The sequence below is a fragment of the Miscanthus floridulus genome, chromosome 1 (assembly GCF_019320115.1).
Source record: "Miscanthus floridulus cultivar M001 chromosome 1, ASM1932011v1, whole genome shotgun sequence".
Taxonomy (NCBI): domain Eukaryota; kingdom Viridiplantae; phylum Streptophyta; class Magnoliopsida; order Poales; family Poaceae; genus Miscanthus; species Miscanthus floridulus.
Genome location: NC_089580.1, coordinates 147,007,285 through 147,029,390, shown reverse-complemented (window position 1 = coordinate 147,029,390; position 22,106 = coordinate 147,007,285). Strand labels below are relative to the sequence as shown.

The 22,106-nt window shown below is 48.5% G+C and overlaps 2 protein-coding genes and 1 pseudogene across 2 annotated transcripts; all 3 read left to right on the top strand.

The window, feature by feature from the left end:
• Positions 1 to 621: 621 nt before the first annotated feature.
• On the top strand, positions 622 to 3,490 carry LOC136543372 (large ribosomal subunit protein uL6c-like). The gene is made up of 3 exons (XM_066535841.1): positions 622 to 777; positions 1,639 to 1,947; positions 3,001 to 3,490. Exons 1-3 carry the CDS (start codon positions 743 to 745, stop codon positions 3,335 to 3,337), a joined length of 681 nt encoding a protein of 226 aa, XP_066391938.1. The 5' UTR covers positions 622 to 742; the 3' UTR covers positions 3,338 to 3,490.
• Positions 3,491 to 3,860: 370 nt separating this feature from the next.
• Positions 3,861 to 15,201, top strand: LOC136543353 (uncharacterized protein At5g02240-like). Its single transcript, XM_066535828.1, has 9 exons — positions 3,861 to 4,462; positions 4,769 to 4,881; positions 4,993 to 5,046; positions 5,145 to 5,229; positions 5,635 to 5,740; positions 6,027 to 6,113; positions 6,198 to 6,295; positions 6,386 to 6,495; positions 14,918 to 15,201. Exons 1-9 carry the CDS (start codon positions 4,174 to 4,176, stop codon positions 14,981 to 14,983), a joined length of 1,008 nt encoding a protein of 335 aa, XP_066391925.1. The 5' UTR covers positions 3,861 to 4,173; the 3' UTR covers positions 14,984 to 15,201.
• A 255-nt stretch (positions 15,202 to 15,456) lies between these two features.
• Positions 15,457 to 21,783, top strand: LOC136543364 (probable diphthine methyl ester synthase; annotated as a pseudogene).
• The last annotated feature ends 323 nt before the right edge of the window (positions 21,784 to 22,106 follow it).

The following is a 22,106-nucleotide window of genomic DNA, read 5'->3' as shown; positions in this document are numbered from 1 at the left end:
CAAGATATTGTATAGTACCAAATAGGCTACTTTCCTTTGTAACCCTGTCCCTCTAGAGTATATAAGGAGAGACAGGGGTCCCCTAGCGAACAAGATACATACATCTACACAACGATCCATACATCTCAATGCAATACATCCGAACACAGGAGATAGGTATTACGTCATGCTGACGACCGAAGCTGTTTAAATCTTGTGTCTTGGTGCTTGTATTACAATCTCATTCCTGATCTTGTTCACCTCTATGATAAATCTACTATCGTAGGATACCCCTCGGTGGACTGTGGAGCATCTTTTTTCGACACTTGGGGAAGCGATGCGCTAATACCTCATCATCTGGCCAGAGATCATCCTAAAAAATGACAGTCGTGCCATCGTCAAAGGGAACATGAACATCGAGCAATATTTCTGAAAAGAGAGCTCAGCCTCTGTACATCCTTCCACCAAGACTGTCTAATTTCTCTGGTGGCGCGTGGCACTCTGTCAGTGTAACTTTGAGAGATTTTCGAAAGCCGTTTGCCTCCTTTTTCATGCAACCACGACCATGACGTACCCATGAGGCCCGAACAGTATACTCTGAGTGGTGGGTCTGGGCCGAGGCCCTGAGCCCAGTGCCCAGACGACTTGGCTTCGCCTCCCCTTCTCAAGCGGATAACGGAGCCGGTGTGCAAGCTCCGGAGCGTCAGGATAAGAAAACCGCGCGGCGGCAGGCAGCTAGTCCTGCGACTGCGAGCGCCCGTCCATGGCGTCCCTCTCCCCTTCCCTCCATCTCCCTTGGTACGCTACGCCCCCTCTTCCTGCACACCCCCTCTGCTTCCTCTCAATAGTCAATACACCTCCCTCGCCGCCTCGGGCACGGGCTCCGTTGGACACCTAAATCGCTGCGATTTTGTTCTCTGCCAACCTTTGCTGAGGGCTGAGGCTGCGTTGTGTTTCCAAGAGCCGGCGTTTTCTTGGTTATTGTCGTGCTGCTCCGCCGTCAAATCAAAATCCCGTTAAATGCAGCCATCAATCGTCCTGCATTTCTGTATCCGTAGGAGAAGTTTGGGTTGGCAAATGGCAATACTGTATCTCAACGAGTCAAATGGGGTACCAATTTGGATGCGTGTCTTACAGAATCAATACATGGTGATTTATTTCGCCTATACCTTGGATGTAGGACCTTACTTTACTTTCAGGGGTAGCTGATTGATAATCTGCCAGCTATATGTTTTTATCCACCTGATATCTGGAGCCCTGTAAACTCACAAAACATGGTTTGGTATTAATGACAATTGACAAATACCAGTAAGTTGCCCCTCTTAGCACTGTTCTACAGTATAGTCTCATGGCCATGAAAGCATACCTTGGGTTTGTAGTGACAAGGTTCGAAATGCAAAGGCACCATTTAGTAACCAGTTTTGATATTCGGTAGCTTTTGCTGTTTTGTCTTCGGAAGTTTAGACTTTATACCCCATCGGCCCATCTTTCTAGTTGGCAGCAAATGTTGTGCTGCACATTCATGTTTTAGATCCATTTTGATGTATTAAAGCATCTGAAGCAAATTTATGCATTACTTTTATTAGGAAGGCTTGTTTTTTCTTCTAAAACTCAATATGCAAATTTTACTGGAGCTCTTACTTTCTCTGAAACAACCAGCAATTCAAGAAATGGCTTCCTTGGAAGGACACATGGGATTCGTCCTCGTGTTTTCCCTGCTGGAAGAGTTGGATTTGTCAGAACAGAAGTGGAATGCAAGGAATCTAGAATTGGAAAGCGGCCGATCGAAGTCCCATCTAATGTTACTCTGACATTAGAACAGCAGTTTGTCAAAGCTAAGGGTCCGCTAGGGGAGTTATCTCTCAGCTTTCCAGGTGACGTGAAGATTGTGAAAGAAGAATCTGGTAAGCTGAGAGTTTATAAGACTGCAGAGACCAAGAGGGCGAACCAGATGCACGGACTTTTCAGGTAAACATCAATTGGGAACTACAATATGAGTTTGCCCATATGATTTTTTACTGATTTACTTCTCATAATGCGGTTCATTGTTTCACTAGATTTATTCCTTGTTTTATATATCTTCTCCTGATATTCTAGAAGTTAGATGCCAACTTCTGTATTCTCTACTCTTGTCAAAACTCTTATATTTGTGCTATCACTTTGTACAGTTAAGAGCAGTATTGATTCCCATGGGTATTTCACGGTGATACTACCAGTGCCTTGAATAAGCTGTATCACACTTGCTATTTTCATATGCGAGTAGATAAACTGTCCTATGATCCTACTCTCTCTTACAACTACAAGGATTCAGATTCTAGATAGCATTATTCTGGTCCCTGTATTTATTTGCTTCTGACCTCTTGTCTCACCAATGACCAATAAATATGGTGGCCTTGGTTTGTTCTAGACCTGAGAAACAACACTTTCTGCTTTTAGTGTTCAACAAAATTCACCAATCAATCTGCATTGAAATAATATGGCCACAGTTCTAGTAGGACTGACAAAGATTTGCAAAATGAATGCCTATCTTCTTGCATTTACCATTGTCTGTCCGGTATTGGTAGGTACCAAGGAAATAGGCTATGCTATTGCTCCCTTCTGGTGTCCAGGAACTGTAAAATCTTTCTTATCTATAACAAACATCATCAAGTGTCTTTATCACTTCCGCTATGATTTATTGTGGTACTATTTGGACCCACCTTGGTTAAGAGACACACATGTTAGGTGTGAAAAATTTACCATATTCTCTATCTGTGTGTGAAAAATTTACCATATTCTCTATCTGTCACTAGCTATGTTTTTTTCTTCACGCTTCAGGTAATCCTTTGCAATTTCACTCACAGTATGTACATTTTCTTTGCTTAAGGATCAATGATCTCTCTATTCTTTACTGAATATATAATCTTCTATGTGTCCCGATTATAGCTTGGTTAGAGAAATCAGGATATGGATTTTTTTTATCATGTCTCACCTATCCTCCGTGTCTTCTTCTAAATACCCTGGTGCAAATATTCAACGCAGAACATTGACAGACAACATCATTGTTGGTGTGTCAAAGGGATTCGATAAGAAGCTTCAGTTAGTGGGTGTCGGGTATCGTGCAGCGGTGGAGGGCAACGATCTCGTGATGAACCTGGGATTCTCCCACCCTGTTCGGATGGCCATTCCTGAAGGCCTGGCAGTCAAGGTGGAAGAGAACACGAGGATCATCGTGAGCGGTTATGACAAGAGCGCAATCGGTCAGTTTGCTGCTACCATCAAGGAGTGGAGGCCACCTGAGCCATACAAGGGGAAGGGTATCAGATATATGGATGAAGTTGTCAGAAGGAAGGAAGGAAAAGCTGGGAAGAAGAAATAGAAAGTGTTTTTTTTTTTTGCCCTTTCCATACTTCATTTCTTTTTTCCCACTGTAACGATCTTCTTCTGCTAAGGCCGAACCTAAGAAAAATCTTGTTCTGTGCTGATCATGGCGTATAGATGTACACTTTGAGCATCCCATGGTTTCATTGTCTTTCAAGGTCTTTATTCTGGTCCATGGGGGTGGTGGGGATGAGTAGCACTGGTCCTTATCCTGCATGCGTACCCTGATCAATGTGCAAGTGACAAGTGTAGGCAAAGCAGGATATGGTCTTATTATAGCATGATGATACCTGCAAAATTCCATCCGTGGACATGATTTGACAAGAGGCTGTTCCACAAGTTCTGGCAAGAAGGGCCGACAGTTGAAGTGAAAGAGAAGAATAGGATCACTGTGACAGGTTATGAGCGAGCCTCGTCTCTAATCATCCTTGATTGGAGAATCATTAGAATGTTGTATTCATAGCCAAAGGCCAAATCTTCGTGTTTGATTAGGATGCTCTGGCAAACTTTGGGGAGGCATTTCCAGATTTTGCTAGCCGAGGAATTCAGTATTTACTTGAGGTGTGCCTAGTTCCGAGACGAAGGCGCGCGGCTCTGTCGCGCGTCTCGGGCCACTCACCCGCACGGGGCCCCACCGGGTGTCAGACGCCCGGCCGGGCTGCCGCCAAGTGGCCGCCGCCTCGCGTCCCCGGCCAGGCCCAGCCTCGCCTTCCCTTCCGATATCTCTTCTTCGTCTCGCCGCCGCCGCGTGCGCACTCTCTTGTCCCAGCACTCCAGCAGTTCGTCCAGTCCCTGGCTTCTCTATCTCTAACGCTTGTTGCTCTTGGCCCCGCGATGGCGGTTGGTTGCTTCAACCCCGTGCTCTCGCCGCTCGTTCTTTCGCCGCCGGGTAGGCGCGTCCGAGCGGCGCTGCGGTCTCACCCGCCGACCGCGGTCTCCCTCCGGCTGCTCCCGTGCGGCGCGGCAGCTGGTCGTGGCACGTGGCGGCTCGCGGCGGCGGTAGAGTCGCAGGCCGTGCAGGAGCAGCCGGCGCGGACGGAAGAGTCCGGTGAGGCCGGCGGGGCGGGTGCCCCCGAGGCGTCCTCCAAGCTGGTTCTTGTCGTTGGCGGAACCGGCGGCGTTGGTGAGATACCAATATCCCTGCTCTCCGTTCTAGCATTATTTAGCATTTTCCCTATTAGAAGTAAGATTTCGTGGCGAATTTCAGCTCCTAGACAGTAAAGCTGCAGAGCTCATTTGTCTCTGAGTTTGACAATATCTTAGTGCCAATTATATGTTTGAAACATGCGAGATATTAACATGTTTGTGTTGCATTGCAATCTTACGTTTTCTCCAACTTGTATTGCTGTGTCCTGCAGCAGCACTTCTTAGCGTTGCTTACTAGATCAATTGGCAATCTACTGGCTGAGTAGTGAGTACATCCTTTCAGGGCAGTTGGTTGTAGCATCGTTGCTGAGCAGGAACATCAAGTCAAGGTTGCTCCTAAGAGATCCAGAAAAGGCATCGTCCCTATTTGGCAAGCAGGATGAGAGTGTACTGCAGGTACATCTGGATGTTCAGCATTCCATCTCCCCACCCTACCCCAGTTGTCTCCAAGAAAAAAAAAAACACTTGTAGCGACTCCTGCTTATTTGAGTTTATCCTTCATGTCAGGTTTACAAAGCGGACACAAGAAACCCTAATGATTTGGATCCACAAATGTTTGAGGTTGGTCCCTTCCGTTTCTCTGAATTCATACATCTATCTATGGGCTATCTATTTCTGCAATGATTGAATAAATCAAAATATAGGGGTCTCTTTTCTAGGGAGTTACGCATGTGATATGTTGTACTGGAACTACAGCATTTCCGTCTAAACGCTGGGATGGAGATAACACTCCAGAACGTGTAGGTATGTACTGCCTGATATTCTGCAGTTGGAGTTAAAACTTTAACCCAAGATATCAGTCAATGTTAAAGAACATACACTTCAGACAAAATATTTTTGGGCAAGGATAATCTTGATGGAAAATATTACCTTTCAATTCCAGAATGAACCAAATAAAAGGCTGAAATTTAGCTGTGACAGAGGCCTAATGAGTTATTTATTGGTTTGAGCTCTAAACATCCATTTATGTGTTCATTATGTACATTATTCTTCTGGTCAAATCACGCGCACCTGTATGCTTAGTCATTTTAAGTCGATGCATATCAGTGACTATGGCTATCCATTTTTATCACATATACAAGCTAAAAATGACAGTTATGGGTGAGATAGTGTCTTAGTTCACTGATCACACACATATTTTTGTGACAGATTGGGATGGCATCAGAAATCTTGCAAGTGCCTTGCCACAGACAATCAAGAGACTGGTTCTTGTGTCATCCGTTGGTGTTACAAAATACAACGAGATACCATGGAGGTATATACCTTATGATTCTGAAGAGAAATTTCAGTATTTGCAGTTGAACTTCATGACATCATAGTATGATAGTAATGCTAAAGGCTACCCTTTTAAAACAATATGCAAGACATGTTTTACGTGTAAATCCTAGTTTTATAAACAACTTATATTAGCTAATTTAATAATTAACTTCCTGTCTGGCAGTATCCTTGCCTTTCACCTTGATATTAGTATTTACCACTGAGTTTTATGTTACCATAAGTTTAACCTTGGTCCTTGAGCAATCATGCTATGTATTTTTCAGCATCATGAATCTCTTTGGTGTGCTCAAGTACAAGAAGATGGGAGAAGACTTTGTCCGCAATTCAGGGATACCATTCACCATTATCAGGTATATGCAGGTTTGTTTACAGAAAAGTGTTTGAGCGGGCACATCGTGGATATATTATTCTGACATGATACAAGCTGTTTGCAGGCCTGGAAGATTGACAGATGGGCCCTACACTTCGTATGATCTTAATACACTTCTTAAAGCTACAGCTGGAGAGCGACGAGCAGTAGTCATAGGCAAAGGTTATTTCTTTATTTCACCTGCATTTTATGAGGAACCTTTTGTTTTGATAAGATCTTTGCTTCTTCTAACACTTCCTCATATCCTACTAGGTGACAAGCTTGTGGGGGAAGTTAGCAGACTTGTGGTGGCAGAAGCTTGCATCCAAGCTTTAGACATCGAATCCACTGAAGGACAAACATATGAGATTAATTCAGTGAAGGTACTCATTTTTTTTCTAGAACGGATACAATTAGTTATTGGCAATTAGCTAATTGTCATCAGGGCTGAATCAAGATATAATCTGATTAAGTCCCTGAAAATTCACAATCTCTTTTTATTTTCTCAAACACACAAGAGAGTTGTGTATCATTTAATTAATAGAGGAAAGAAGTTGTTAGCATATATGCCCTAACTGCCTTATGATTACAACATGTGCCACTAACCAACTGAGAAAGACAAAGTCCCAACAACGTAAAACCTATTCTGGCAGCAGAAACGACTGTAGTTCTCTTCATCCCTTGCCCCTGCTGCCTGCTGTACACCAGTGATCCTTCACTAAGCACTTCTTGCAACACTTCTTTTTGGTTCCTGACTCTGAAGATACAGCATTGGATTTGTAAGCAATGAAGATTGCGTGGAATATTGGATTAGATTGATTGAGAAACCTATGTACATATATATATATAGGGGATGGGAGATCTCGTGGCTTATAGAAACAGGACCAAACGAGATCTCCTCGTATCTCTGTAACCATCTATAGGGCCGGCCGGCTATACCAAGTGCAGGCCCATACCATATACATACGCAAGTCATACATGTACATTCTAACACGCCCCCGCAGTCACAACGTCGAGGAGTCGAACGTTGAGACTGGACCGAAACTCCGTGAAGACTGAAGCTGGCAATCCTTTGGTGAAGATGTCGGCGAACTGAGACGTCGTCGGGACGTGAAGGACGCGGACAGCTCCAAGGGCCACTCGTTCTCGAACAAAGTGAAGATCAATCTCAATGTGCTTTGTACGCTGATGCTGAACGGGGTTGGAAGACATGTAGACGTTACTGATGTTGTCACAATAGACCAAGGTGGCTTGGCGCAGGGGTGTATGCAGCTCAGCAAGGAGCTGGCGCAACCAGGAGGCCTCAACAACGGCATTGGCAACAACACGATACTCATCTTCTGCACTGAAACGGGAGACAGTGTTCTAGCGCTTGGAGGACCAAGAGATCAAGTTGTCGCCAAGGAACATAGCATAACCCGAAGTGGACTTATGGGTGTCGGGGCAGCCAGCCCAATCGACATCTGAGTAGACCACAAGCTCAGGCTGACTAGAGGCGCGCATATGAAGACCCAAGTCCAAAGTGCCACGAACATAGCGCAGAATGCGCTTTAATGCTGCAAGGTGAGGCTCGCGGGGATCATGCATGTGGAGGCACACCTGCTGAACGGCATATGCAATATCCGGTCGTGTGAAGGTGAGGTACTGCAAGGCGCTAGCAAGACTGCGAAAGTCGGTAGGATCAGCAATAGGAACACCATCAGCAGACAACTTCGGGTTAAGGTCGGCCAGAGTGGAACATGGCTTGCAGTCAACCATGCCAGCACGATCCAGAATGTCCAACATGTACTGGTGCTGTGACAAGAACAACCTTGAGGAAGTGCGCTGAACATGCATACCCAGAAAATGATGGAGCTCACCCAAGTCCTTCATAGAAAATTCCTGCTGAAGTGCTGCTATGATGCGACGAAGCAGATCCGTGGAGGAGGCAGTGAGCACAATATCGTCCACATACATCAAGAGATATGCACTGTCACTGCCACGATGGAACACGAATAGCGAGGTATCTGTCTTAGCCTCCACAAAGCCCAGGCGAAGAAGGAAGCTGGCGAACCGACTGTACCATGCACGGGTGAAAGTTCTAGTTTGGTTTTGGTGAATTGATGAAACTCTAAGTGTCAACCTAGTTTATCAAAGTGATCATGAGACAGGTAGCACATTCCAAATGGTGAAGCAAATGAAGATCATGACATGATGATGGTGATGCCATGGTAATGATCAAGTGCTTGGACTTGAAAAGAAGAAAGAGAAAAACAAAACGCTCAAGGCAAAGGTATAAGTGGTAGGAGCCATTTTGTGTTAGTGGTCGAGACACTTAGAGAGTGTGATCACATTTAGGATCGATAGTCATGCTATTAAAAAGGGGTGAAACTCGTATCGAAATGCGGTTATCAAAGTGCCACTAGATGCTCTAACTCATTGCATATGCATTTAGAATCTAGTGGAGTGCTAGCACCCTTGAAAATGTTTGTGAAAATATACTAACACATGTGCACAAAGTGATACACTTGGTGGTTGGCACATTTGAGTAAGGGTAAGAAACTTCACCGGCGCCCTGTACAGAAAAGACAGGGTTTCACAGAGTGGACCGGACGCTGGCCTCAACTGGACCGGCGCGTTCGGTCAGTAGAAGCAGTGAAGACGCTGGCGTCGGTCTTCGACCGGACGCTGGGTCACTTCGTGACCAGACGTTGGCGGGGTGCGTCCGGTCCTGCTGACGTGGCAGCGCACAGAGGAGACAGTGAGTAACCGGACGTTGGGTGAGTCCGGTCGGGCATGACTAGACACGTCCGGTCGCGAGTGGAACCTTACTGGAAACGACCGGACGCTGGGGTCCTGCGTCCAGTCACTTCGAGCAGCGCGTCCGGTCATCACTTGATCGTTGGAATCGGGCGCTCAGTATTTGAAGAGAGGGATGACGTGGCAGCCATCCGTTGATCGGACGCTGGCAGGGTGCGTCCGGTCGATCTGACCGGAGCGTCCGGTCACCCCGAGTTGTGCCCAGTGAAGGGGTACAACGGCTCTATTTCGTGGGGGCCTTTATTTAAGCCCCATGGCCGGCTCTAGCTCACTCTCTTGGCTATTTGTATTGACATAGCAACCTTGTGAGCTTAGTCAAAGCCCTCCCACTCAACTCCATTATAGATTCAACATCTTTGTGAGATTGGTAGTGAATCCAAGTGCATTATTTGAGTGTTTGCATCTAGAGGCACTTGGTGTTCACATTTTGCTGCAGGATTCGCTTGTTACTCTTGGTGGTTGCCGCCACCTAGACGGCTTGGAGTAGCGAGGATTGTCGAGCGGAGGGTGGTGATTGTCTCCGGCTCCGATCGTGGTGATTATGAGGGGTTTTTGACCTTTCCCCGGCGGAGAGCCAAAAGATACTCTAGTGAATTGCTCGTGGCTTGTGTGATCCTTATCTTATGTTGGTTATGCGGCACCCTATTGAGGGTTTAGCGTGTGATGCCAATTAGCGTGTGAACCTCCAAGTGAGTGGATCGCCACAACGAGGACTAGATTGCTAGCAAGCAAGTGAACCTCGGAAAAAAATCATTGTATCATCATTTGATTCCGAGGTAATTGGTCTTTATTGATATTCATCCTTGTGATTGATTGGTTCACTCCTCGACACGGCGGTATAACTATCTTGCTCTTTTTCTTTACAATACCACAAACTAGTTGTCAAGCTCTTTAGTGTAGCTAGTTGTGAGAGCTTGTTAGTTTTGGTTAGTGTGGCTCTTTAGTTAGCATTTGAGAGCGCACTAACTTAGTGTAGTGACATAACTATTGTGTGGATAGAAACTATATATAAACTAGAATTGTGGTAGGTGGCTTACAATTTTAGTAGGCTAGCGCAACACTTGTTTCGTCTCATAATTGTCTAACCGGATTGTTAAGTGTTGTTGTAGAAATTTTTAATAGGCTATTCACCCCCTCTAGCCATTAGGACCTTTCAACGGGGCGCCTATTTGAGCCCGTAAAGAGACCGATTCAGACGACACACGAAGTCCGGACGAGAAGAATCCTCAAATCCCAAAGGCTGGGCACAGTTGACTGTCTCTGAGAGGTTTCCGTGAAGAAAAGCGTTCTTCACATCGAGCTGGACAGCTGGTGCACTGGCCAGTGGCGAGAGATAGCAAGAGAGAGCACTGTCCGGACTGTAGCAGGCTTCACAATGGGGCTAAAAGTCTCATCATAGTCAATGCCTGGGCGCTGAGTGAAACCTCGAAGAACCCAACGGGCTTTGTAGCGCTCAAGTGAACCATCTGCCTTGAACTTGTGCTTGAACACCCACTTGCCAGTCACCACATTGGATCGAGATGGCCGCTGAACGAGATCCCAAGTGTGGTTGGCAAGAAGTGCTGAGAACTCCTCCTGCATAGCTACACGCCAATTGGGGTCAGCGAGAGCGGCGCGGTAGTTCCGTGGGATGGGTGACAATGGTGCTGCCTGGAGGAGCACCGGTATCACTGGTTGTCAAAAACCAGCCTTCCCTCGTGTCCGCATGGCGTGCTGGTTCGCCACTGGAGCGATGGGAACGGCCCGAGCAGGAATCGGCGAGGCTGGAGCAGTGGCTGGAGGAGGCGATGAGGCTGTAGCACTGCCGGCAGCCCCGGGGGCACTGCCGGCAGCTGGTGGTGAAGCCGGTGGACGCGGATGGCGGTTGTACGTCAGGCAGACAGGTGGTACGGGCTCCAGTACAACCAAGTCAGTCGGAGGAGGCTGCGGGGTGCCGGTGGTACACAAGTCCGCCCCAGCGCTGAAAGCCAGGCGGTGGAGCAACGGGCGCCTGGCCGGCTGGTGGTGGTGATCGGCCGGCTGCCGGGCTGGCCGCCGGAGACCGGCTGGCTGCCGGTGGAGCCTGGCCAGCTGCTGGGACAGCCTGTCCGGCTACCGGAGCGGCCCGGCCGGCTGCTGGAATAGACTGGCCGGCTGCTGGAGTAGGCTGCCCGGCGACAGGGAGGTGCAGGCCGACCGGCAGAACACCAGAATCCAGGGGGGCGGCTGCGATCCAAGGGGCGCCACCCCCTGGAGCAGCCACACGTGGCTGTGCGGTAACGCCTGGAGTGCCTATAGGGACAGAAAATGACGGTACTGGGGGAGCCATCACAGGGTCAGTAGATAAAAAATCAAAGTCCTGGGATGCGGGATGTCCAGGGGCCTCGGAGAATGGGAATGAAGTCTCATCAAAGACGACATGCCGGGAAATAATGACTCGGTTGTATGACCGGTCGAGACAGCAGTAGCCTTTATGATGAGGAGAGTAACTGAGGAAGACACACAAGGAGGAGCGGGGAGCGAGTTTGTGTGGGGCAGTAGCAGACAGGTTAGGATAACGACAACCAAAGACACAAAGATGCTCATAAGTGGGCGGGAAGCCAAGAAGAGCCTGATGAGGAGTGTTGAAGTTAAGTGTCTTGGTAAGGAGAATGTTGAGGAGCATGGTGGCAGACTGGCAGTGGAAAGTGCCTCAACCCAATATGCAGGTGGAACACTCGCCTGAAACAGTAAAGATCGAACAATGTTATTAATTGTTCGGATGACGCGGTTGGCTTTACCATTTTGAGGCTTTGTGTATGGGCAGGACATGCGCAACTAGACACCATGAGAGAGGAAGAAAGCGCGGGCGCTGAGGTTGTCGAACTCTCGGCCATTGTCGCCCCTGAATAGGGACACTGAACTGTGTAGCGACATAGGCAAAAAAAGTGAGACAAAGTGGAAAGGGTGTCAGACTTGAGTCGGAATGGGAATGTCCACAGGTAATGCGAAAAATCATCAAGTATAACCAGATAATATTTGTGGCCAGTAATACTAGTAAGAGGAGACGTCCACTGATCACAATGAATTAACTGGAAAGCATGACTAGTGTGAGATGAAGACGCATGAAAAGGTAGACGTGTATGGCGACCCAACTGACAAGCATGACATAAAGTGTGTTCATCACTTTTATTACAAGAGGTAGCAGATGATTGCGCTAGCCTAGACAAAACTTCATGACCCGGATGACCAAGATGCTGGTGCCAAAGCGAGGAACTGGTAGTGGCGAGGAGAGCAGACGCAGAGGCCGGAAAGCGCAACGGATAGAGGGGACCGGAGCTGTCACACCTGACGATCTCTCTCCGAGAGCGAAGATCCTTCACAGAACAGCCAAGAGGGTCAAACTCCACAGAACAATTATTATCGGAGGTAAACTGGCGGACCGAAATAAGATTCTTTATAAGGCTAGGTGAAACCAGCACACTATTAAGACTAAGATGATGTGGAAGAGTGGTAGTGCCAGTGGAAGTAACGGGAAGAAGGTTCCCATTACCGACGATAATATTTGAAGGTGAAGAATGTGAAGGTAAAGGAAGGGTGAGGTTACCAGCGTCGGATGTCATGTGATTAGTGGCGCCCGAATCAAAGTACCAGTTGGCCTGGGGAGGCTGCTGGAGCGACACAGTTTGGAAGTTGGTGGCGAGGCTTGAAGCGTCCCAGCCGGGTGGAGGAACAGCGGGGCTGTACAATCCCGGCGGGGGAAGTGACCACTGCTGAACAGCATGGTGCGCGGGCCACCCCTGCTGTGCGCCTGTCAGCAACGCTTGAGGAAGGTGCTGCTGCTACTGGGCGCCGGCGAGGAGAGCGTGTGGGTGAGGCAGCGTCACAGGGCGCGGGCCGGGCCACATGTTAATGGACCCGGTCCGTGGCTAGTGCAGGTTCGGCCATGGCTGGCCGCTGGGGGGTCCTCCTGGTGCGGCATTCGCCACCCGCGCCGGCAGCAGGAGAGCCACGGCCGCCCCGCTTGCCGCGCTTGCCACGTTTGCCCCCGGGGTTGGCGGGGGGCTGTGACGAGGAAGGTGGCCGCTGCTGGGAAGAGGCGGCGGGTGTCGCTGGTGACGAAGGTGCAGCGCCGATGTGGAGGGTTGTAGCCGGAGGAGCCGGAGCGGAGTCAGCCATGGTGAGTTCCTCGAGAAGCAGGTCGTTGCGGGCCTGCAGAAACGAGGGGAAGGGGCGCCCGCGACGAAGATGGAGACCGATGGCTTCGAAACGGCCGTTGAGGCCGCGCAGAAGGTTGAGGACGAGGGTCCGATCAGTGACCGGCTCACCAAGATCGCGAAGGGCGTCCGCCGTGCCCTTGAGCTTGCGGCAGTACGCGGTGATGTCGAGGTCGCCTTGGCAGAAATTGCGAAAGGCGGCGTCGAGCTGGAGAGCCCGCGTCTCGCGATTGCCGCGGAATTGTGACTCAATGGCGAGCCAATGAGTGCAAGCGGTGGTGCCAGGTTCGACGACCGCTTCCGCGAGCGTGTCGGAGATGGTGCCGGTGATCCAAGACTTCACGACGCAGTCCATGCGGACCCAATCGGGAGAGCCGAGGGCAGCCACGTCGGAGAGGATGTGGCGCTCCAGGGAGTACCGGCCGACGGCGAGGACGACGGATTCGCGCCAGCGGCCGTAGAAGGTCGAGGCGACGTCGAGCACAAGCGAGACGAGCAGCCGGATGTTCTGCACGGCCATAGCCTGGGCGTGCAGGTTGATGAGGGCTGCGGCCTCGTGTTGAAGGAGAGCGGTGCGAAGATGGGGATCGCCGCCGTCGGCGGAGGCGAAGTCCTCGGCGTCCTCGGGGTCACTGGCGGCAGCATCGTCTTCCAGAGGCGGAGCAGCCGCGGCGCGCGGTCAAGGGCGGCCCGAAGGCGCGCGTCAGCCGCGTCGCGCTCCTGCTGAGCGGCGGCGGCTTCACGCTCGGCTTCAGCCGCGCGGGCAGCGGCGGCGTCGCGGGCAGCCTTTGCCGTGCGGGCGCGGTCCTCCTTGGCGAGACGAGCCTGCTCGGCCGCGCGTTCGCGCTCCGCCTGGAGGGCAGCGGCAGCGGCTCTGCCGTCAGGTTGGATGACCTCCGTGGCAGCCGCGCTAGAAGCGGCGGCAGCAGCGGCGGCAGCATCGGTGGGTTTGGCGCCGTCCATGGCAGCGCGAGCGCACACAAGGGGCGTCGGGCGTGCGTAGGGAGACGGCGGCCAGGAAAAAAACAGAAAACCTAAACTCTTGATACCATGTAAGCAATGAAGATTGCGTGGAATATTGGATTAGATTGATTGAGAGACCTATATATATATATATATATATATATATATATATATATATATATATATATATATATATATATATATAGGGGATGGGAGATCTCGTGGCTTATAGAAACAGGACCAAACAAGATCTCCTCGTATCTCTCTAACCATCTATAGGGCCGGCCGGCTATACCAAGCGCAGGCCCATACCATATACATACGCAAGTCATACATGTACATTCTAACAGGATTATTGAAGGCACAATCTTCTGGTGCTTACACAACTCCCAAGCAACCAATTGGACCAGGCTGTTGAAGCCTTCTGCAATGTCTTTTATCCAGCCTCTTTTTACAGCACCATACCACGAGCTAGAGAGGAGATATCTGGCATCACTGCTTGGAGGATGACCCTATAGTGGTTAGCTTTTTAGACAGCTAAACTATTCAACCTGTGGCTTAATCGCAAGACCTGGTACCAAACCGCTAGCTCTCATGATTATCGCATGGTGTTTTTTTATCATTACCTACATCCTTCCCTTTTGAAACTTTAAATTTTGCTTACCTTCAAATTAAAATACACGCTTGTTGATGCTGCCTCTCATATCATGGCATGCATTATTGTGACTTGGCATAAATATGGGTGCTGACACCGTCTAGAGTTTGCATGTCATGATGGAACCCCTTAGACGTGCATTTTTGCTTATTTTGTGGTTTTCTAAGTGAAATCTGTGTATATTCTACTGATATGGACACAATATAAATTCAGGGTGAAGGACCAGGGACTGACCCAGAGAAATGGGAGGAGCTATTCAGATCTGTTCAATCAGACTAGTGGCATTCTGCGAAGCATAGTGGCGCAGTGTACATCATAATGTAATGTAATCCATAGAGACAGCATAATTCAATAGTAGCAATCATGTACAGAGATTTAGGTACCACTTGCAAAAAAGAATGTTTGGTTTGTGTACATAATATGAGCATTCAGATATGACGATTACCTCCTAAAAGTGATATTTTTGTTGGAAAGTAAAATGTTGAGTGTTCATTATCCTTATCCACTTTCAGACTTTTTTTTTCTAGGAATGCATTCATACTTGGATTTTTCATTTCAATATATATTCCCCTTTTTGAAGTTGTAAAATCAATTAGAATTTGTGCCAAATGATCGCTGGGATGAATCTAGAGGAATTTGCGAGAGCATGAACGGTGAAAACCATCCGTGCACAGTTAAAACCGTCTGGTTTTCAAACCATCCCAACGGCCCCGATATAAATTCGGTTATCCTTGTTCCTAGAAAGAAGAGAAGACGGTGGAACGCCAGCCGCCGACCGCGTGGGGCAGTCCTTGAGACCAAGCCAAATATATATATATTTTTTTGTTCCATCGGATTCCGATCGGGTCAGTATATCTGTATCACAGTCAAGGCGCCAATCGTATCTATCTCAGCATCAGGTGACTGACAGCGTCAGTCATCTTCAACCTCGCGTACCTTGCTGCTCCAGAGCTCCTGCTCGGCTCCCTCACGGCGAGCACCTCTTCCTACAGGTGATGATTGCCGTTGTCATCGACGCGCCGGCCTCGGATCTAGGGTCAGCCGTCGATCTCGCGGCTCCGGGTGGCACTGGGACGCCCGACGAGCTCGCAGCTCCGGGCAGCGCAAGGGTGTCCGGCAAGCTCCGGGCGGGCGGCGACGGCGGCGGCCGACCTCACGACGGATGGGAAGCGCTGCTCACCTTTGCAACGGGAGGGAGAGATGCAGGGCACGAATCGAAAGGGTGACACGGTGGAGCGACGGCGATGCGTGCCGCGTGCGGTGGACGGCGGTGGGGTGTGCAGCAGCCACCACCGGATGGTTAGGGAAGAAAGCAGGTGACCGATAGATAAGCAAAAAATCAGGCGACTGAGAAGTAAATCTGAATTTGTAAACCTAGCTTTTCGCGTACCAGTGCTGTGCTGCAAGCTGGCGGAGAGCAGCCGTTGAGGTTGAAACTGCCACCTGCGTTCCCACCAGCTTGCTAGCGCGGACTTGCGAGAGCTCGCCGGCCGACGCGAACGCGATGCTGTACATCGTCGGGCTCGGCCTCGGCGACGAGCGCGGCGTCACGGTGCGGGGGGCTCGACGCCGTCCGCCGCTGCGCCAGGGTCTACATGGAGGCCTACACCGCCCTCCTCGTCCTCGGCCCCGACCCTCCTTCCAGGCTCCACAGTCTTGTGCGTGCGTTTTCGATCAGGGCTGCCGACCGCCCGTTCGCTCAAAAGCCTGCCTTGCCACAGGCCGTCGCTCACGCACTTCCCCGTCGCGTTCTCCCTGCAGGAGAAGCTGTACGGGAAGGAGATCACGGTCGCCGACAAGGAGATGGTGGAGGAGGAGCGAGGCGACCAGGCTCTGCGCGAGGCCGCCGGCGCCGACATTGCCTTCCTCGTCGTCGGACACCCGTTCGGGTAAAAGATTGCTTAATTTTCTTTTCCTTCTCGATGAACGACGGGCCTGTTCGCTTAATCCTACCAGCTATTATCGGTCATCGTAAAGTATTTTTCTCGCGCAACAAAAACAGTTTTAGCCGGCTTATAAGCCACATAAATGATCCAGCGAACAGGTCATGGACTTCATTTCATCCACGTGTAGCACCCGTACATCTTTGAGAAATTTGTGTTTTGTTCTGTGAGTTGACTTTATCAATTCTCTTTGTGTTCAGTTCCGATGAGCCTTTCAGGAAGGCAGCACACACTGATCTGGTCGTTCGAGCCAAGCGAATGGGGATACAGGTGAAGGTGATCGACAGTGCATCCGTCGTGAACGCAGTTGGGGCCTGTGGGTTGCAAGTTGCAACTTCACCGCTACGGGGAGGGCATCACCATACCGTTCTTTACCGAGACATACAAACGTGACTTTTTCTGCCAGGCCATACGCGATCAGTTCTACCCGGCGATTGTGAACAACCGCTGGCTCGGGCTACACACGCTTTGCCTACTAGGTCTGTCACAATCACAATTGCTTGATTCGGCCTTTTTGACATTGTATCAGCGCTAACTAAGAATATTGGCAACTGAACTTGAATTTCTATACATCCATGCATGGGTCACATGTGTACAGTTTAAATTTCAGTACTTGACATATTGACGTTACATATTGATTCTTGTGAGCAAATGCAATCATCGTTCAAACTGTTAGAGTGCTACGGAATCAATGTACATTGTTTTTTAGTCTTCTTGTTTAAGTTGCCAGTACTTTAAGGATCTTTCATTCTTCCCCTCTCTCTTGTTGATATGCTTTAAGCCAAAGCTTAGCTGCATTTATTTTGACTATCAATGGACTTCCGGGATACGACTTTGTGTTCGTGGTTCATTGTGGTTATCTTTATTAAAAAAATGTAAATACACAGAACACTGATTGGACACATTATTCAGTGCAGATATTCATGCAAAGGAGCCGATATCTCAGTCTTTATGCAGGTAATCTGGCATAGTTTGTTGTATATGGTCATATTTACCTGGCAGTGCTAAAATGCTGTATCTTCTGAGCTTGCACGCTAACAACATTCTCAATCTATACACCGCTCGTCGGTTTCAGCCAGAGCTTATCAGACAGCCAACAGTATTTTTCTCTCACAACAAATCAGCACTAGCCGGACTTATCAGCCCAGAAACCAACCAGCGAACAGGCTGAATAACAAGAAACCAGATCTGACTGTCAGTGCTTTATTTTCTAACTAGGTTCGTGCCCGTGCGTTGCTATGGGATAGCTAAACTTTTATACTAAAAACACACGGATCGCACGATAAGATAACAATACTGTGAAATTAAATACCAACGTTAAAGTGACATTTAATCTAAAAGACAAAGTTCGTGAAATTAACACAATCACGGAGAGCGCTGTGTCGTAGACTCACAAAGTTCGTGGACTCTTCAGCCATCTAGGTCATGCCCCGTGCGTTGTAACGAGAACAAATAATACCATAAGAACCTTAAGTTTGAACATGTGTTGTACTATTACAAAACATGATTCTTTGAGCTTGTGATGTTGGTAACATTCGGTTGGCCAACCATCGCTACTACTACATGCAGTTATACATTGGCATCACACACAGAGAGAAAGGTATGTAAACTTTCCCTCCACATCATGCATAATTGCATATCCCTTGCATTAAGCTTCAGTGCTCAAGGCTACTGAAATCCTACAAACCACACGTTATTAACTACTATTGACAATAACAAACCCAAAAATCTATGGAGCTCAACAAAGGATCACCACCGAAAATGCACTCATCACACCGTTGAGGGGGGAGGAAAGCTCGGTAGCAGGACGAGATCACCTTGCATGCGTGCTGGTGTCGCTCGTTGTTAGTGTCTCACAAAAGCATTAGTAGCTTGCTCGTGATCCCCATTTCCACATACCACAGGCACTCAGGCAGTACACATGATTCTGCTCTTGCTGCATAGATGAACACAACTGAAACACCATAAGAACGACTCTAACAAAACCAAGAGCCATTAGATTCGTTTACTACAGGAACAAATTAGCATGTGAAAATTTTAGAAAGAATAAGGCGAACAAAGTGGATCTGCATGGTGATGAAAGAAATTTCTCACCTCACATCTGCTACACAACAGGGTGGCGTGCACACATTATTGGCCTTCTTCCACAGCCAAAATCCAAATAGGCTAAAGTTTTGTCGAGTTACAACCCTTACAATCAAAATCATATATATATTTTCTTTTGTGCTAATATTCCACAGCTGAATCCTGAAAGGCCTTCTTCACTACCAACGATTACCTGATATGCAGAAAGAGACTTAACAGAAACAATAATGGGTACAGCTGCAGATCCATGCATCTTTAAAAAAAAAATCTTTGCTCACAACTCAACAATCCTATATTTTATTCTATGTGGAAAATAGAAGGCCCTTAGAGGTACACAAAACACTGACTTGTTCTCTGTGCTATTTATCTGACAGAACTAATCTTACTATATTAGAAATTTATTATACAAATTTAATTGGATTACTAAAATATGTTCGGAACTTTTGTGTCTTTGGCTGGTCAGCCAGCTAAAATAAAGAATTAGAGAAATGAAACACTACAAAATCTAACCCTTTTAATAGTCTCCTTTGCTTACATACTGCCAAAGAAAGAAAGTAGGCAAGAGTGGGCTATCACTTCCCTTTTGCAATTGCAATATATTCTGGACACATACTGGATTGTGGACACCAATATGATCCAGCAGTCTGGCAATTAAGAAAAAAAACTGAGAAGTGGTCCACATTGTTCCCCTTAGTGAAAATCATCAAACACTTGCACGACAATATCAACAGATGTTATTGATGATTACTCAAAAGAACGCAGGGATAGGAAAAAAAAACTCCATAGAATCTGGCTTTCTGCTGGCGGGACAATGGAAGGGAGGAGGAGCTAACCATTTAAATTTGCCAATGACAAAACCCTCTGAATAACCACCTTGTTCTGCAGCACTACTTCAGCAGTACTTTTCAACGAACAAACAGTGTTTTCCTTGCTCGTGAGTGTCAGAGAGAACTGCGTCCGGTAAAGGGCCTCAGCAGTCAGCACGAGCCCGCGACGAAGACGCGACCACCCTGGGGCGCCGACGGCTGGGCAACTTCCATGTTGGCAAGGCGGGGGTGGCCTCCTCCGCCGCCACATGGTCCGCGGCAGCAGCGTCGCTGCTCCCTGCTTCCCACCTCGTGGAGATGGTTCAGCGCCTTCTCCTCGACCACGACGAGCTTCCCCAGGGAGCGCCTGGCGGTAGCGATGGCATCGCCGACGCGGTTGATGTCAGTGCAGCGCAGGATCCGGTGGCTCCCACACGTCTTGAGCGAGAGATCTAGATTAAAATGTTTCCGGCGGCGGCGCGGCCTTGTGGCGACGGCACCAGTCGACGCGGTTGCGGCGGCGTAGGGATGTCGCGCACGGCGGCGTTGGAGATGTGCGGCGGCGTTGGAGACGTGCGACGACGTAGGGACGGCCCAAGTGGTTTTCCGCGAGGCTTAGGGCGAGGACAGAGTGAGGATTTCCGCGAGGACGAGGGATCGATCGATTGTACGGATCGCCGGGATTGTGGAGAGATTGCCGTCTTTCTAGGAAACGATCGCGCGGTGGAGGCCGGGACGCTGGCTACGTGATTGACGGAATGACGGCGCGTGTGGGTGCGAGGGAGTGCGCGAGGGAATGACTCATGGTATCGCACGGTGAAGGCAGAGCGACGACCCGAATGATCGTCGCACCATTCGGTTTAGTTTTGTTCTTTTTAGTTGTATATAGAAGATAGTTTAGATAAATATATGTTTTGGCATTCTATTTACTGTAGTCATGTCCAATTCCAGAGGAACGAAGGTGTATGAACCACCGAGATTCATGCGCCCTGTTCGTTTGGTTTATAAGCAGTACTTTTTAGCCAACGAATAATATTTTTCTCTCACAACAAATCAGCTAACAGTACTTTCAGCTATGGATTATCAGTCAAACGAACAGGGCAGACTGTAAACACTGCAATAAGCCAGCTTCTGGAGCTGTTGGAAATGCGTGGAGAACCAGGTATAATCTCTGAACTTTGCTTTCTCAAGTTTTCATCTCTGTCACACATGGGATTACACTTGCAATATGGCCTACCATATAGCCACACATAGAATTGAACATAGTATTTCCTATAATATAACACATATATTGCTAGTTTTTTCTCAAAGAAATATATTGTTAGTTTTTTGCTCTTCATACAATGCTCTAAATCCTGCCTTCCTCGATCATTAGCCTCACTGTTTGATTGCATTTTCTTACAGAGCCGGTATATGATGCGGATTCACTGTGCATAGGCGTGGCTCGCCTTGGAAGTGACGATGAGAGGATCCTTGCTAGCCCTATGGGGAAACTCGTCGATGCAGATTTTGGCCCACCCCCTCCTATGTTGCACCGATACGGGATACCGATACGCCGATACCGATACGGCGATACCGTGATACGGCATTTTCGAAAAACAAGGATACGCCGATACGGCATGTATATAAATATACCAAAAAAATCAGAATACACCTACTCAGAACAATTTTCACTCTAGCAGAACAATCAACAAATAATATTAGGATACAAGAGACACAGGCCATATGTGCTCCTGTTCCTTTCACATGAAGAAGAAGATGCCAGCAACCTGCAACCTGAAGCGGCAACCTGCGGCCTGCGGGTGTCGGTGGCGGCCGCAAGAGCGGGCGGTGTCGGCGGCGGTAGGAGCAGGCGATGCCGCGATGGTGGCTGCCTGCCCGTCTCTCCTCCCTCGATGGTTGTCTCGCTGAATGTGTGACTATAGGGTTTGAGGGTTGGGTCACCAAACTGGGCTGCTGACATGATGGACTTCAATTTGAGGGGTTATGGGCTGCGAAGTATCGGACAAGTATCGACTAAGTATCGGGATTTAATTAATTTATTTTTATTGCTGTATTTTCCCGATACTTCACCGATACCGTATCGGCGGCGTATCGGCGTATCGGCGTATCTGATACGTATCGCGATACCGGTACGGCAGTTCAGGAAGTATCGGTGTAACGTAGACCCCCTCACTGCCTCGTCATAGTGGGGGAGACTACTCCAGAGGAAGAAGAGATGCTAGAATTTTACATGATCAAGTAACGATATACAGCCTACTCTGTTTCGCAAGACAGTGGCCAAGGCTCTTACATGGTTGAATGATTGTAAGCCTTCCGGTGCTTCTGTGTGCGACATTGGAGAAATCTAGTTCAGGGTCTTTTATCTTTCAGTTTGGATTTTTTTTCCTTGTTTCTGGCTTGAACTGTATCGCTGACAACCCCTGCTAAACCTCTAGTAAGACCTATTGGCTTTCAAGAAAAGCAGAGTCTTTGACTCTTTTCCAAAAAAACAAAAAAAAACTACTGTGTTTCGATTCACTGTGGGAATTTCTCCAACCAAGAATTGTCAATCTATCTTCATGCTTG

What these genes read in the sequence shown, in the direction of transcription:
- LOC136543372 (XM_066535841.1), top strand. Translation starts at nt 743, where the DNA reads ATGGCGTCCCTCTCCCCTTCCCTCCATCTCCCTTG. An exon ending in CCTTCCCTCCATCTCCCTTG is followed by an intron (nt 778 to 1,638) that starts GTACGCTACGCC and finishes TGAAACAACCAG; the next exon opens with CAATTCAAGAAATGGCTTCC. An exon ending in CAGATGCACGGACTTTTCAG is followed by an intron (nt 1,948 to 3,000) that starts GTAAACATCAAT and finishes TATTCAACGCAG; the next exon opens with AACATTGACAGACAACATCA.
- LOC136543353 (XM_066535828.1), top strand. Translation starts at nt 4,174, where the DNA reads ATGGCGGTTGGTTGCTTCAACCCCGTGCTCTCGCCGCTCGTTCTTTCG. An exon ending in TAACACTCCAGAACGTGTAG is followed by an intron (nt 5,230 to 5,634) that starts GTATGTACTGCC and finishes TTTTTGTGACAG; the next exon opens with ATTGGGATGGCATCAGAAAT. An exon ending in AGCAGTAGTCATAGGCAAAG is followed by an intron (nt 6,296 to 6,385) that starts GTTATTTCTTTA and finishes ATATCCTACTAG; the next exon opens with GTGACAAGCTTGTGGGGGAA.